At 46.9% G+C, this 17006-nt stretch overlaps 1 protein-coding gene across 1 annotated transcript in view; it reads left to right on the top strand.

Moving 5' to 3' along the window:
* The window catches only part of LOC124743685 (alpha-amylase 2-like), a 144847-nt gene that overhangs the window by 98589 nt on the left and 29252 nt on the right, over window positions 1–17006 (top strand). The window contains exons 10-11 of the mRNA XM_047248888.1: window positions 4746–4861; window positions 15694–15831. Coding sequence (XP_047104844.1) covers window positions 4746–4861; window positions 15694–15831 — 254 coding nt within the window. The remainder of the gene's footprint in view (window positions 1–4745; window positions 4862–15693; window positions 15832–17006) is intronic.

Here is a 17006-nt window from a genome sequence, read left to right as displayed (position 1 = left end):
GCGTTACATAGGTCACGCTTTCCCTAGCGGTGTGCCGCGAAGATTTACTGTGTCCCTTGTCATATGAATTGTGCTGTGCAGTTTTGTTCTGCACAGAAGTGTAACTTTATAACAGGACATAAGCTGTAAACTTTGGAGTCTCTGCACTTCCTAGGTATTTATTTCCGAAGTGTTCATCATAAAATTCATCTGTCTATATTTTGAATGTTAACTAGTCTATTTGTATTTGCGACTACTAGATGGCACCCTTGGTGTAATGTTTACTTCCCGCAATTGCTAACGCGGGCGTCTCAGTCTGTTGCTACCTGTGGCTTGACAGATGTGACCAGCCCACAGTCGCTTGCCTTCCATGTATTCTTTTTTAAAATTTTGTGACTAAAGCTTTATTGCTTGATATTTATTTTATACGTGACATGTAAGTACTGTTTCTTTCTTGTACTGTCAATCAGTACTTACACTTACATATATATAAAATTTTTGTTCTTATGTTATAGGGCAGTTTGAATGTTTTCCTTCTGATGAAGGCACTCAGAGTAGTGTCGAAACAAGGTCAAAAAACTTAATTTTTGCGACCGAGGGCTGTTATTGCTTTAATTTTACTTTGTAAACGGTCGCTGACCACGCAGCCATCTTTAAAACTTCAAAGTTTCTTTGCTTTCTTCTTTCATCGATGAGTTAAAGAATTTCTTCTGTTATGCATGGTTTCTTCGCAGTTACTTTCCTTGCATTTGTACTTGACTGCCCAACTTCGGTGATTGTCATTTCTGGAAAAGTTCATGCGTCTTGAAATGAACTGCCTGTTGTGGTATTCATTAATGTAGAATGTAGAGCCTCAGAGAACTTCACACGCAATTAATCATTCCTCAGTAGTTCAGTATTCCACCTTTTTCCACATCAACTCTTTCTGGCGATTCTCTTAAACTTCAGTCTACTCTTCGTCGTTACTAAATCGTGAGCCGAATATACCTGTTCCCGGGACTAATCCAGCTTGGATCTCGCCGTGTCTCCAGACATTTTCCAAGTATACCTTCTCCTCTTGTGATTCTTGAACGGTGTATTCGCTGCTACTAGTTGAAATTTATTACAGAACTGACTTAGTGTTTCTCCTCATTCATTCCTGCTACCGAGCCCATATTCTCCCGTAACTCTATTTTTTCCCTACATCCGCGTTGTAATCCCCCATGGGTGTTAGACTGTCACCTCCTTTTACATATTGAATTACCCGTTCAATATCCTCATATTCTTTCTCTATTTCCTCATCAACTACTTCTGAAGTCTGCGTGTATACTTGAACTATTGTTGTTGGCGTTGGAATGCTGTCGATTCTGATGAAACAACCCTATCACAGATGTGTTCATAATTACTCAGGTCTGCCTTTCAATTTGTTACAAATGCTAATCTACCATTTTCTGCCCCAGCTGATATGACTCTATACTTCTCAGATAAGAAATCATTATCTTCTTTCCATTGAACTTCGTTGAACCGAGCTATATATAGAATGATCCGTTGCATTTTCCTTTTTAGATTTCCCAAAGCCGCTACCATGTTCAAACTTCTGACATTCCACGCTACGAGTCGTGAATGTCATCCTTCCTTGGCAATCCCAATTGAGATCCGGATGGAGGAATAATCCGGAATCTTTTGCAATTGAAAAGAATATCAAGAAACTTGTCAATTACAAGCTACAAATGCTGTGAAAACGAAGTATGTATGTTTATGCAGTAGTTTCCATTACCGTCTGCGTCCTCATGCTGTTGATCATTGCTAATTCTTCAGTGTTTTAGGAGAAGTTTCCCACCCTAAGAGCAAGAGGTTGCCCTGAACCTCTGTCCGTTCCTCCACGCTATGACAGGGTCGTTTGCAGAGAGAGGGTGACTCCCATATAAAAATCAATCCAGGCGACTTTTGACCACGCTTCTCCGTGCTTCATTGGCGGTGTTGGTGCGCTCATGCTAATCTCTTCGCCTTGTGATGTGCGGTGAGCGGAAATGCACTCATGTGGAGCTGGTTTCTAACAAGAGAAACTCCCCATCGCATCCCTCTCAGATTTAGTGGTAAGATGGCCCAGTGGGATAGTCCGTCAAAAACTTAAGATCAAGCTTGAGATCAGGAGGAAGGTGTACTGAATTGCGAAAAAAGAAGAAAAATAGGAATACTGAGTTGTCCAAGCTCAAGATGAACAACACGGAGCGAAGTTAAAAAACAGCTGCGCTGTCGTGGTGCGCGATCACGATGTTGGACTGTGAATGGGAAGACCCGTGTTTGAATCTATCTCGTGCCCCTTTCTTTTCTCACAAAATTACACTACTGGCCATTAAAATTACTACACTACGAACATGACGTGCTACAAACGCCAAATTTAACCCACAGGAAGAAGATACTGTGATATGCAAATGATTAGCTTTTCAGAGCTTTCACACAAGGTTGGCGCCGGTGGCGACACCTACAACGTGCTGACATGAGGAAAGTTTCCAACCGATTTCTCATACACAAACAGCAGTTGACCGGCGTTGCCTGGTGAAACGTTGTTGTGACGCCTCGTGTAAGGAGGATAAATGCGTACCATCACGTTTACGACTTTGATAAAGGTCGGTTTGTAGCCTATAGCGATTGCGGTTTATCGTATCGGGGACATTGCTGCTCGCATTGGTCGAGATCCAATGACTGTTAGCAGAATATGGAATTGGTGGGTTCAGATGGGTAATACGGAACGCCGTGCTGGATCCCAATGGCCTCGTATCACTAGCAGTCGAGATGACAGGCATCTTATCCGCATGGCTGTAACGGATCGTGCAGCCACGTCTCGATCCCTGAGTCAACAGATGGGGACATTTGCAAGATAACAACCATCTGCACGAACAGTTCGACAACGATTGGAGCAGCATGGACTATCAGCTAGGAGACCATGGCTGTGGTTACCCTTGACGCTGCATCACAGGAGTGCCTGCGATGGGTTCTGTTTACAGCATCATGATGGTCGCATCAGTGTTTGGCGACATCGCGGTGAACGCACATTGGAAGCGTGTATCCGTCCTCGCCATACTGGCGTATCACCCGGCGTGATGGTATGGGGTGCCATTGGTTACACGTCTCGGTCACCTCTTGTTCGCACTGATGGCACTTTGAACAGTGGACGTTACATTTCAGATGTGTTACGACCCGTGGTTCTACCCTTCATTCGATCCCTGCGAAACCCTACATTTCAGCAGGATAATGCACGACCGCATGTTGTAGGTCATGTACGGGCCTTTCTGGATACAGAAAATGTTCGACTGCTGCCCTGGCCAGCACATTCTCCAGATCTCTCACCAATTGAAAAGTCTGGTCAGTGGTGGCCGAGGAACTGGCTCGTCACGATACACCAGTCACTACTCTTGATGAACTGTGGTATCGTGTTGAAGCTGCATGGGCAGCTGTACCTGTACACGCCATCCAAGCTCTGTTTGACTCAATGCCCAGGCGTATAAAGACCGTTATTACGGCAAGAAGTGGTTGTTCTAGGTATTGATTTCTCAGGATATATGCACCAAATTGCGTGAAAATGTAATCACATGTCAGTTCTAGTATAATATACGTGTCCAATGAATACCCATTTATCATCTGCATTTCTTTTTGGTGTAGGAATTTTAATGGCCAGTAGTGCATGAACTGCCCGTCCGGTCACTGACGACCGTTCGCTGTATTCAGATTTGTGTCTGTGTCATGGTGTGACGTCCGTTTGCAACAGCGAGGTGTAAGGAAGGGACCTCCAGAGGTACGTACCTCAATTTTTTCTACACAAGTACCACAAGTTATGACTCGTGCGTTCCGTTTTGGAAGTTTTGACTCCTGAATTCCTTTGTTGTAACGCAGCTCACACCCGGTTATTTGTTGTTTCATTTCTGTGAGAAGTGTATGAGGCATCTCGCCTCCTCTCACTATTCATCACATTTACTTGCGACGGAATACATTCTTACCCCATCACTCTTTTCTGCAACCAACGTATAGTACGACAACTGTCAAATACATCAATGACCGGATGGACAGTTCATAATTAAGTGAAAAAAAAGGAGCCTGAGGGAGATTTGAACACGGACCTCCCTCTTAAGTGTCAACACCCTAACCACACAACCACAACAATCGTTCTGCCACTTCGCTCGAGGTTTCCCCTCTTGAGGTTGGCCCGTTCACTGCTTCTGTTTCCTTTCTTTTTCATGGTTCAGTCACCTTCTTCCTGTTTTCATGGGTGATCTGTGTTCAGTTTTCGACGGGCTATCCAATGGGCTATCTTACCACTAAATCTGAGAGTGGTGCAGTGGTGAACTTGCCTTGTAAGCCCCATAGCGAGGAGGTTGTTCTGGAGGGTGTGACTGCTTACCAGTCGTCTTTCTCCAGTACGGAACTGCTGTGTGCGCGTCTAGCCCCCGTTATAACCCGGATTATCAACAGGGTTTGGCCGACGATGGTTGACAGTGACAGCTCCGATTTCCTCGGAATAGAGGGATTCGCAGTACGCCGTTGGCACATTGATTAGTTAAAAACGTAGAGTCCGCAATGCAGCGTCCCATGAATCTGACACCCACTGTCTAGCCGCGATCAACTACGCGAACTATCAATAAGGAGTTCGAAGAAAAATAGATTACAGCGCTTAACGGACATATCGTTCAAGTCTTTTTCTGTTCATCGACAGTGAAAATGTTCATTGTTAATAAATGTAACCTGATAAACAAGATGTAATGAAATTTGATTTCGGTTTTTATCCACAGGAACAAATGTGACGAACTGGTGGGATAATGGACGATATCAAATAGCATTCTGTCGTGGAGATAGAGGCTTCGTTGTGTTCAACAACGAGCTAACGAACATGAATGCATCATTACAGGTAAATTTACTTTTTGTCGAATTAATGAAACAAGAGTAGCTGTGAGAGAAATTTGCATTCGACGAAATGTTGTTAGAACCACAGGAAAAATAGTTCCTGCGAATACTTAAGGCCAGAGATCGGTGACTAATTTTTAATGGCGGGCGGATGCTTTTGTTGAATTTTACAAGGTCCAGAGAAGTAAGAAAAAATCAAATACAAGTAAATTATTGTTTTTCAAAAAAGGATTTGGTTTATCTACAGAGGCCCCTATTAAATGTATAGATAAGTTTTTAATTTTTATTTTTACTCGTAAAAATAAAATAAGATAGACGGCTTTACAAATTAATTTGAGAAATTACATTTGCGGTCTTCAGCCTTTCTATATTTTCCGGTTCTCGTGGGGAACGATTCATACAAAGAGTGTCATCAAGCTGTGCATCCGTTAACGTCATTTATTATTCAAACAATTCATTTTTGTGGAAGATGTTTCATACAGGCCTATGTATATGAGTCCAAACATATGTAGTAGCCATGTAAACAGCCGGTTTTTTTGCAGTTTGCATACTTTTCCGAAACTTATTTAAGCCAGAAACTTTGACTGGCTACAGCTTGCAAATATACAAGAAAATATCTTCTTGCAAGTCATTATCTCGATTTGAAGCGAATACTATGGAATACTGGACACTCTTACGACAAAAACGTACCCTGCCTGACTTGTATCTTCAAACAGACATACAGAGTAGCAAACCAAATTTCTGAAATAGTGGAAAGATTTCTTGTGACATTATGCGATGTAAAAACGAAAAGATATGCACTGGACGATCTTTTCCATTGACAGTTCTCTAAATCCGAAGCAGTTCCAAAATTCCAACTTGCAAGACAGCCAGCTACTCGAGACGCCGCCGAGTACCATTCTGTTCGCACTATCTACAAGTACAGACGTGGCTAGTTAACTAAACGATTCCTTCAGCTTTGGACTGTATGCTAACATGAATACCTGTACACCATATTAATCCCCACTCTTTTAGCTACAAACCCTAGTTTTCAACCCCCTGCGGGTTCGGGGATCAGAATAGGCCCGCGGTATTCCTGCCTGTCGTAAGAGGCGACTAAAAGGAGTCTCAAATGTTTCGACCTTATGTGATGGTCCCCTCTCGGGTTTGACCTCCATCTTTCTAAATTATTCCGAAGAGCGAGCCAATTGGGGAAGGGCGCCTTACATGGTGCACTGTATCCGTCGTGCATTGAGACCTTTAGCCAACTTTTTCGTCGTTGCAATGGTGTCCCGCTCGTTTTCCGTCTCTTGGGCGGGGATACGTCACTGGGTGCGATTACCACGCTGCACTCTGCAGTGTTGCTTTTAACTGCGACGACGACCTTGGACGTTTTTGCACCTAAGATCCAGCACGGTAGCCAGTCCGTTGTGGTGGGGCCGCCATGTACCCTATTGGTTGTAGCCCCCTGACAACACAGGGATCGCTCTACTGATGCCTGCGCCGTTAACTCCCCACGTATGCCAAGGAGTAGATGCCCGTCTCCCTGGGGCATCAGGACTCCCGGCAATGGACATCCTGCCAGGTGGCTATTGCTGCGGCTGGGTGGCGCCCGTGGGGAGGGCCCTTGGTCGGAGTATGTGGCATCAGGCGGATGACCCGCAATGAAGCGTGGTACATCATCTCTCGCTGGCGGCCAGCCGCCAGCAGTCTCTAAGCGTTCTCGGGCTCAATTTAATGCTCAAAAGTACGATCCGAAAACGTTCCCCTCTCTGGCCACGCCGTGGGAGGAGCGTAAGTCTCAGGATGGAGGTAATAGTTATTCGCCCCGATTCGTAGTCTGCACGAGAGCTGATGGGGAGTCTTTTCTATCCACAAAGCCTCAGTTCTTCGTCAAGCATTTAGAGGACAAGTTTGGGGAGGTGGAGGGCTTGTCCAAAATGCGCTCTGGGTCAGTACTGATACAAACGGCATCCTCCGCCCAGTCACGCAGGTTACTTGCTTGTGACAAGTTGGGGGATGTTCACGTTACCATTACACCACATAAGAGTTTAAATATGGTCCAGGGAGTTATTTTCCATAGGGACCTACTTTTGCAGTCTGACGACGAGCTGCGCACCAACTTAGAGCGTAGAGGTGTTCATTTCGTCCGGCGCGTTCATCGGGGTCCGAAGGACAATCAGGTTGCTACCGGTGCCTTCATCTTGGCCTTCGAGGGTGATACATTACCGGAGAAGGTCAAGGTGATGGTCTACCGTTGTGACGTCAAGCCCTACATCCCTCCCCCGATGCGGTCTTTAAGTGCTGGAAGTTCGGGCATATGTCCTCTCGCTGTACTTCTAGCCTCACATGTCGAGATTGTGGACGCCCATCTCATCCTGATACTCCATGTGCCCCGCCTCCCATCTGTGTCAACTGCAGAGAGCATCATTCCCCTTGCTCGCCTGACTGCAAAGTCTTTCAGAAAGAGCGCAAAATCATGGAATATAAGACCCTGGACCGGCTGACCTATACTGAGGCCAAAAGGAAATATGACAGACTCCATCCCGTGAGAATGACATCTTCTTATGCAGCTGCTACAACAACTGTGCTAGTCCCATCAGTTTCGAGACTTCCAGCCAGCTCGATAAGCAGTAAGACTCCTCCTGCCCCCTTGCCCGTGGGGGGCTCTACCCAACCGGTTGCTCCTGCACCACCTACCTCAGGAGCAACTTCCTCCCACCCGTCGGGGACGTCCGTCCCCGCTTCTCAGCCAGAGAAGCGTCTAACTTCTTCGGCTACTCTCGCCCGTAAGAGTTCCCTTGGGACCCTCCCTTCCCATGGTTCCACCAGCAGGAAGGATGCCGGCCGCCAGTGGCATAAGTCCTCACCAGTGGCTGGGCGTAGGGCTTCACGATCCTCCTCTGTCCCGGAGACTGAATCGGTGAAGCCTTCCCAGCCAGTGAAACCCAAGGTTCAGCGAGAGAAGTCCAAGAGAAAGACCTCTAAGGCCAAAGAACTTGCGGTGGCACCAACCCCACCGCACCTTTCGCGCTCTGCGTCTGAGGATGAAGTCGAGATTCTGGCGTCCGCTGGACCCTCAGACGCCATGGATGCCTCTCGTACGGGTACTGAATCGGTGGCAGTGAGTGAACAAGCGGCGTAAATTGCCTTCCCAGTCCTTTCACGCCTTTCTCAGCCATGGACAATATCATCCTCCAGTGGAACTGCGGCGGTTTTTTCCACCATCTAGCTAGCTCCAACAACTTATCAGCCTTCGCCCTTTCTTCTGCATTGCTCTTCAGGAAATTTGGTTTCCAGCAATCCGAACCCCCGCCCTCCGTGGCTATCGGGGTTATTATAAGAACCGGGCAGCATATGAAAGGGTGTCGGGTGGCGTCTGCCTCTATGTCCTTCACACTCTGCACAGCGAGTCTGTCCCTCTCCAAACACCTTTAGAGGCTGTCGCTGTTCAGGTGTGGACGCCACAGGCTGTTACCGTCTGCAGTCTTTACCTTCCACCGGATGGTGATGTCTCGCAGCATGTCCTGGCTGCGCTGATAGCCCAATTGCCGCCACCTTTCTTGCTATTGGGCGACTTCAACACCCATAACCCTCTGTGGGGTGGGTCAGTGGCAACAGGTCGAGGCGCCATCGTTGAGCAATTATTGTCGCAGCTTGATCTCTCTATTTTAAATGATGGTGCCTTCACACACTTGAGTGTGGCGCATGGCACATACTCCGCCATTGACCTTTCAATCTGTAGCCCTAGCCTCTTACCGTCTGTCCAATGGAGTGTGCATGACGACCTGTGTGGTAGTGACCACTTTCCGATCTTTCTGTCACTACCACAGCGTCACTCTTCTGGGCGCCCTAGCAGATGGGCTATGAATAAGGCTGACTGGGACTTGTTCTCCTCCACTGCCGCTCTTGAGCCTCTCTCTAATGACGACATTGATGCGGTGGTTCAATCGGTCACCACCGGCATCATTACTGCCGCCGAATCTGCCATTCCCCGCTCCTCTGGGTCCCCTCGGCGGCGGACTGTGCCTTGGTGGTCGCCTGAGATCGCTGCAGCGATTACAGATCGCCGGCGGGCGCTACAGCGTCACAAGCGACGTCCCTGCATTGAACACCTGATCACCTTCAAACGGCTGTGTGCGCGGGCCCGCCGCCTTATCCGCCAAAGCAAGCAGGAGTGCTGGGAGCGGTACATGTCCACCTTTGGCCTCCATGTCACTCCATCGCAGGTCTGGGCCAAGATTCGACGCGTCTACGGCTATCGGCCACCTGTCAGCGTCCCTGCGCTCTCACTGAATGGAGCAGTTTGTACTGACTCCGACGTCATTGCAAACCACTTGGCAGAGCATTTTGCTATGAGTTCCGCTTCTGCGAATTACCCTAAGGCCTTCCGCTCCATTAAAGAGCGGATGGAACGTCGGAGCCTTTCGTTTCGCACCAACCAACCAGAATCGTACAATGTTCCATTCAGTGAGTGGGAATTCCGCAGTGCCCTTGCCGCTTGTCCTGATACCGCTCCTGGACCAGATAGCATCCACTGCCAGATGCTGAAACACCTCTCAGTGGACTGCCAGCGACGGCTCCTCGACCTTTACAACCGTATTTGGGTCGAGGGTGAGTTTCCGTCGCAGTGGCGGGCAAGTATCGTTATCCCCATTCTGAAACCAGGCAAGAACCCTTTGGAGGTGGACAGCTACCGCCCCATTAGCCTCACCAACGTTTTTTGCAAGCTTCTCGAACGGATGGTGAGCCGGCGCTTGACTTGGGTACTGGAGTCTCGGGGCCTTCTGGCTCCATCTCAGGGTGGGTTCCGTAAAGGCCGCTCCGCCGCTGACATACTGGTGAGCCTGGAGTCGGCCATCCGTACTGCCTTTGCCCGCCGTCAGCACCTGGTCGCTGTCTTTTTCGACATGCGGAAGGCGTACGATACGACATGGCGTGATCACATCCTTTCTATGCTTCATGGATGGGGTCTTCGGGGCCCTCTGCCGATCTTTATCAGAAATTTCCTGTTGTATCGTACCTTCCGCGTGCAAGTCGCAGCCTCATATAGTTCCACCCACGTCCAGGAGAACGGTGTGCCACAGGGTTCTGTTTTCAGTGTCTGCCTGTTTTTAATAGCCATTAACGGGCTCGCTGCGGCCGTGGGAAATTCTGTCTCTGCTTCCCTGTATGCTGACGACTTCTGCCTTTATTACAGCTCTACTGGCATTGCAGCTGTTGAACGTCAGCTACTGGGTGCTATCCGCAAGGTGCAGTCTTGGGCTGTAGCTCATGGGTTCCAGTTTTCGGCAGCCAAGACCTGCGTAATGCATTTCTGCCGGCGAGGCACTGTCCACCCGGAGCCGCGGCTTTATCTTGCTGGCGAACTTCTTTCAGTGGTGGAATCACACAGGTTTTTGGGGGTGGTTTTCGATGCCCGGTTGACTTGGCTGCCTCATATCCGGCAGCTTAAACAGGCCTGTTGGCGGCATCTAAACGCTCTGAGATGCTTGAGCCACTCCCGCGGGGGCGCCGACCGATTTACCCTGTTGCGGCTCTACCAGACGTTAATCCAATCCCGTCTGGATTATGGGAGCCTGGCTTATGGCTCAGCATCCCCCTCTGCATTGCGGGTGCTGGACCCAATACTACACAGCGGGATCCGACTTGCCACTGGTGCCTTCCGCACCAACCCTGTGGACAGCATCCTTGTTGAGGCAGGTGTCCCTCCACTGTGGGTACGACGCCAACAATTACTGGCTGCTTATGCTGCCCATGTTTTTAGCTTGCCTGGGCATCCAAATTACCGTGTCCTGTTCCCGCAGTCGGTCGTCCATCTGCCGGACCATTGGCCCCAGTCGGGTTGTCCGACCGCCGTACACGTCAAGGAGCTTCTCTGCGGGCTTGGGTTTATCCCTGTTCCACCTCCTTTCCAGGCACCTCTGCATACACCCCCGTGGTGTGTTTCTCGCCCTTGCCTTCGGCTCGACTTGGCACAGGGCTCGAAGGGCTTGGTCCCTCCAGAGGCCTTCCGCCGCCGCTTTTATTCCATCCTGGCCACGTATCAGGGCTCTGGAATTGTTTACACCGACGGTTCGATGGTTGCTGGTCGTGTCGGGTATGCGCTAACTCTAGGGGACCATTCCGAACAATGGTCCTTGGCGGCTGGCTGCAGCGTTTACACTGCTGAGCTAGTCGCCATCTTTCGAGCCCTAGAGTATATCCACTCCTGCTCAGGTGAGTCCTTCGTGATCTGTAGCGATTCCCTGAGCGGTTTACGAGCTCTCGACCAGTGTTTTCCTCGTTCTCGTCTGGTGATGGCTATCCATGAGTCCCTGCATACTCTTGCACGTTGCGGCCGCTCTGTGGTCTTTGTGTGGACCCCCGGTCATGTCGGTATCCCGGGCAATGAACATGTTGACCGCCTGGCGAAAGAGGCCACGTGTAAACCATCTCTGGATGTTGGCCTCCCAGAGACTTATTTGCGGGCAGTCCTCCGCCGAAAAGTTTTTGCGCTTTGGGACACTGAATGGCGCGATCGGATCACACCCAATAAACTCCGTGCCATTAAGGAGACGACGACTATGTGGCGGTCATCCATGCGAGCCAACCTCAGGGACTCAGTCGTCCTTTGTCGGCTCCGCATTGGCCACTCCCGGCTAACACACAGTTATTTACTGCGCCGGGAGGACCCTCCTGTATGTCGCTGCGGGGCGGCTTTGACAGTGGCCCACATTCTGTTGGCCTGCCCCCTTTTAACTGTGGTCAGGCAGACATTTGCGCTGCCTGATACGCTCCCTGCCGTTTTATCTGATGACCCTGTTATGGCTGCCTCAGTTTTACGTTTTCTGAGGGCAGGGAGTTTTTATTCTTTAATCTGAGTGTTTCTGTTTTATTTTATTGTTTTGTGTTGATTCTGGCCTTTGGCCTACGGTTTTAAACTAAGTTTTTAATGTGTTTTCGGAGGTTAGCTTTTCCATTTTTTTTGTTCCTATGGTCAGCCAACCACCGTCACACTCCGTGTGATTTTATTTCGTTTTGTCTGGTCCTTGTCTATGTTTCTTTTGTTCTGTGTCATCTGTCTCCTATTCTGTTGAACATTTTTTATTCTCTGTGGGTATTTTTAGTATTTTGGAAAAAGGGACCGATGACCTCTGCAGATTGGTCCCTTTAATCCTTAAACCAACCAACCAACCCTAGTTTTCAACATAATCTCGGTTGCAGATGTACGGAACGGTGTGGCACAGGGACCTGCAACTGGAAAAAAAGACAATGCTCAGGTACTCCACCATTGGCAAGCAGTGTTGTTACCACGCATGTGAGAATTCACCCATGCGTAACCTCAGCGAAGAGGATGCTGATAGGATCACTACGGTGGGGAAACCCTAACCGACGAGGAGAATGCAACTGACACCCAATTTTACTTGCCATATGTACCCATGAGATCAAGGCATTAACTTTTTTGTGTGATTATGTATTCTGTTAGATGTTTTATTTTCATCTGGCCTAATTCTTATTCTTTAAATATACATTTAGTTGACAAGAAACGGTATTGCATTAGAAAAGAGGGTGTTCTTGGAGCTGTTACACTTTGACAATTAGAACCACATGCCATGAAACACGTGCGTTTTTTGCCAATTTTATGCAGCCTTAGCAGAAACGAGCATACTATTACAGGAAGGGGAAGGGGGGCGGAGAATTCTTTGTGTACGTCAGTTGATCGTTAGAGGCATCTGTCATTATCCCTTTCAAATGTTGTTCAGTTAAGATTGCAGTACTAAAACTTGTCCTTTTTGCAGTTTCTTTGATAATTTTGTCGTTCTTTTGGAGTTGTGTATGTTGGTAAACATTTGGAGTAAAAGTACATTTGGCCAGTGCAAATTGCAGAAAATTTTACTGTCTGTAAGTAAGATGTGTTTTTGTCTTAGATAGCACGAGAAAAAGTGCGTAGCTAAATAAACAGAAAAAATTGGACTTTTTTGTAAGATGCAATGTACTTGTCGACTTGACCAGTCGGGAAATACAAATAGATAAAAGTGAGAGGTGAAAAGAATGGTGCTTTATTGCAGAAAATTTTACTGTCTGTAAGTAAGATGTGTTTTTGTCTTAGATAGCACGAGAAAAAGTGCGTAGCTAAATAAACAGAAAAAATTGGACTTTTTTGTAAGATGCAATGTACTTGTCGACTTGACCAGTCGGGAAATACAAATAGATAAAAGTGAGAGGTGAAAAGAATGGTGCTTTATTTATTTATTTTACCGTACTTGGCCGCTGCAAGTTACAATAACTGAATATTGTATTTGTAGGTGAATATTCCAGATATCGTCTGTGAAAAATTTATTACAGGACGTTTTCTAAACACTATGAACTGAACTTGAAATGTTTATTTGCCAGAACAGTATTTGGGTGTATAACCCATCATCAGTGGCATCTGATATAGAGGAACAAATAACTGTATGCACTTGCAGTTTTACATGACGACTGTATATATAAAAGCAGGATTGTAAGTCAGCTTACATTATGCATCTCTGTAGAAATGGCATGCGTGTCAGTTAATCAGTTAATACGACAGGATATAAAATCCCACCTATCATGTGGTACACAGGTTGATATGTAGGTTACTGCTGTCAAATATTAGGCGGTGACAAATTCTTGATCACATCACACACATAGGAAAGACGAGGGGTGAGATTTATATTTTTATATATTTGGTATATTTTATCTCTATATACCAAACGCCCAAACATTGTATTTAACAGATCTTATAATTATATTTATCCCTAAGACATTTAAGTCTCTTCTTTATCTACGATAATGCTCGAAGCAGAAGAAATGAATTAAGATTTGTGCTATGGCGGGGACTCAAACCGGGGTCTTCTTACTTACTAGGCAGAAACGCTAACCATTACACCACCATGGTATTATGCTCAACAGTGCTGTACGAACTACCCAAGATGAGTGCCCTCCCCAACACAAACTTGAATTCGTATCTTCCACTTATTTTCCCTTACATTGTCACTACTGCTAGGGCTCTCCGGCATTTGAATAACACCCCAGCGTTGGACGTAATGGGAAAGTCCTGTACCATAGGTGAGCTTATAGATCTCATAATTATATTTATCTCTGAGGCATTTAAGTCTCTTCTTTATCTACGATAATGAGCGAAGCAGAAGAATACATCCAACGTTGGGGTGCTATTCCAATGCTGGAGAACCCTAGCAGCAGTGACAATGTAACAGAAAATAAGTGGAAGGTATGATGTTTGTGTTGGTGAGGGCACTCAACTTCATTAATTCGAGCACCACTATTGACAATAGTGCTTGGTGGTGTAATGGTTAGCATTTCAGTATAGTAAGAAAGAAAACCCGGTTTCGAATCCCGGCTACAGCACAAATTTTAATTCATTTCTTCTGCTTCGATCATTATCGTAGATAGTATTTCACGTATATGAATGTATGTCACAGATGTATGTAAATATGATCTTAGAAATAACAAAAGGCAGGTAAAGTAGACTCTTTGACCTGTCAGTTGCATGTTTACAGTATATGACAGTTACCCTGTGTCAGACTTGACCTGTAATTGTTAGTGCTTAAGATTTGACGACAATAACCTGCTTGACAACCTGTGTACTGTGTGATAGGATGGATTTCATATCCTGTCGTATTAACTGACCTGAATGTCGGAGCAATAGAGATACATAATGCAAGTAGATTTACATTTCTGCTATTACGCAACACATTTTTCTCTGAATGCAGGTTGGTTTTATTCCAACTAGCAATACACTATATTAATCCGCATTCTTCTGGCTACAAAACCGTATTTTTCAACATGATCTCCCTTCAATACGACGGCCTTATGCCACCTTACTGGGAGAGCCTTTATTCCCGCACGTCACTACTCCACTGGCCGACTTCGGAGCCAACCTCTTGCTGCACCAATAACCTTCTCATCATCCACGTACTGCTTCCCGCGGAGTGCATCCTTACTTGGGCCAAACAGATGGATGTCTGAAAATGGGAGACGTGGAGTGTAGGATGGAGACGGAAGAACAGTCCAAAGAAGTTTTGTGAGTTCCTCTCGGGCGCGCAGAATTGTGTAAGGCCTTGTGTTGCCGCAGAGGTTTATAGCTGTGAACCGTCGATCATCTCGACTATGTGTCCGATCGTTACAAGACTGCAGGAGTCACAGCTCTGAGCGGCCGGCCGGCACGAGGGAGGTTAGACAGGTTTGCGCGATTTTGTTGCGACGATGACAGACGCCTCGTCCAACGATTACCCGTACTTTTGTTGAGTGCCAGGTCTTCGTAGATATTCTGCAAATATCTGCGATGCTCTGACCTACCGCCAAAAGCAACTCAATGACGGCTCTCTTCCTGGAACGCATCTCCGTCATAGACGCCATTTTGAAGGCTGTGTATAGTGCAGCCACCGATCGGAACTTCATGAAACTATAGGGACTGAAGCGGGAATATTGCAATATGTCCCACAACAAACTCGGCATTTTTTTAATAGAAAGTGACCGGGGGAAAAATGCGTTGCGCTACGTATTGAACCCCCTCGCATATACAGTTGTCATGTTGTAGAAATTGATGTTAGCGCCTCTGTACAGACGCCACTGACGATCGGTTATACACTCAAGTATCGATTTGGCAAATAAACATATCTAGTGCAGCTCATTGCGTGTAGATGATATCGCTTAATAAATATCTTAATACTGTGGAGCAAGCATTCAAGATTTTTAAAGAAGAGTGTTTTTTCCCATCACGATAACGTCGGCTGGTACACTCATTCTCATTTTGAAAATGTTAAGAACAATATTCTTGCTTGTTTTCAAGGGTCTGTGGATAACACGAACTTATGTGCTGTTTCCCCCCAGACGTGTCTTCCAGCGGGAACCTACTGCGACGTGGTCTCCGGTGGCGGGACATGCGCCGGTGAGACACTAAAAGTCACAGCAAATGGCTCCGTACGAGTACAGCTACAACCGCACAGCTTCCTAGCTATACACGTCGATGTGAGTATTATGTATCATATTGCTTTATTGAGATTGATGTTTTAATTTTAATTCCCAGCTTTCAATGTTACTGGTTTAACATTACTTCTTCTGAATGTCATTCTCACAGCTCGCCATCTTGAGCACTGGACATATGTCAAAACTCCTGGCACAGTTATAGTGCTATACTCACAAATTGTATACCCACATCTGTACCGCACGTTGTGTGATGGAGGGTACTTCGGGCAGCAATTTCATTTCCCCCTTCCCTGTTCCATTCGTGAAAGGTGCAGTACTGAAGACCAAGGTTTTGTAAGCATCCTCTTTTGTGAACGAATTACATTTCCTGATAATTCTTCCCAAAACTCTATCTGGCTACACTTTTTTTCTAATAATAATTTTATGAAGTCATTCCGCTGTAGGTTCACTGTGGACGCATGCGCCCAGACGTTTTATGATTCTTGCTGTTTGCAGTAATGTGTCCTTCCATCAGGCACGGGTCCAAAGGTAAAGGGGATGGGCAAGATTTATATTTTTAAGTATATGAATTCGCACATTTCTTCATCAACTTTCTGAGAATAAAGTAGCTTGAAAACTAAGTCTCGAAAATGGCAACGAATTCTAGAAAATTACTACATATGTGTAATATAGGATACTTTGACGTGCTAGAATCCGTGAGAAATGGGGAGATTGCGGCATGAGGACACTTCTTATATCAGATTGATATGAAAATTACACTCCTGGAAATGGAAAAAAGAACACATTGACACCGGTGTGTCAGACCCACCATACTTGCTCCGGACACTGCGAGCGGGCTGTACAAGCAATGATCACACGCACGGCACAGCGGACACACCAGGAACCGCGGTGTTGGCCGTCGAATGGCGCTAGCTGCGCAGCATTTGTGCACCGCCACCGTCAGTGTCAGCCAGTTTGCCGTGGCATACGGAGCTCCATCGCAGTCTTTAACACTGGTAGCATGCCGCGACAGCGTGGACGTGAACCGTATGTGCAGTTGACGAACTTTGAGCGAGGGCGTATAGTGGGCATGCGGGAGGCCGGGTGGACGTACCACCGAATTGCTCAACACGTGGGGCGTGAGGTCTCCACAGTACATCGATGTTGTCGCCAGTGGTCGGCGGAAGGTGCACGTGCCCGTCGACCTGGGACCGGACCGCAGCGACGCACGGATGCAC

This window comes from Schistocerca piceifrons, chromosome 1 (genome assembly GCF_021461385.2).
Source record: "Schistocerca piceifrons isolate TAMUIC-IGC-003096 chromosome 1, iqSchPice1.1, whole genome shotgun sequence".
In the NCBI taxonomy this organism is placed as follows: Eukaryota; Metazoa; Arthropoda; class Insecta; order Orthoptera; family Acrididae; genus Schistocerca; species Schistocerca piceifrons.
This window is presented reverse-complemented; position numbering and strand designations above follow the sequence as displayed.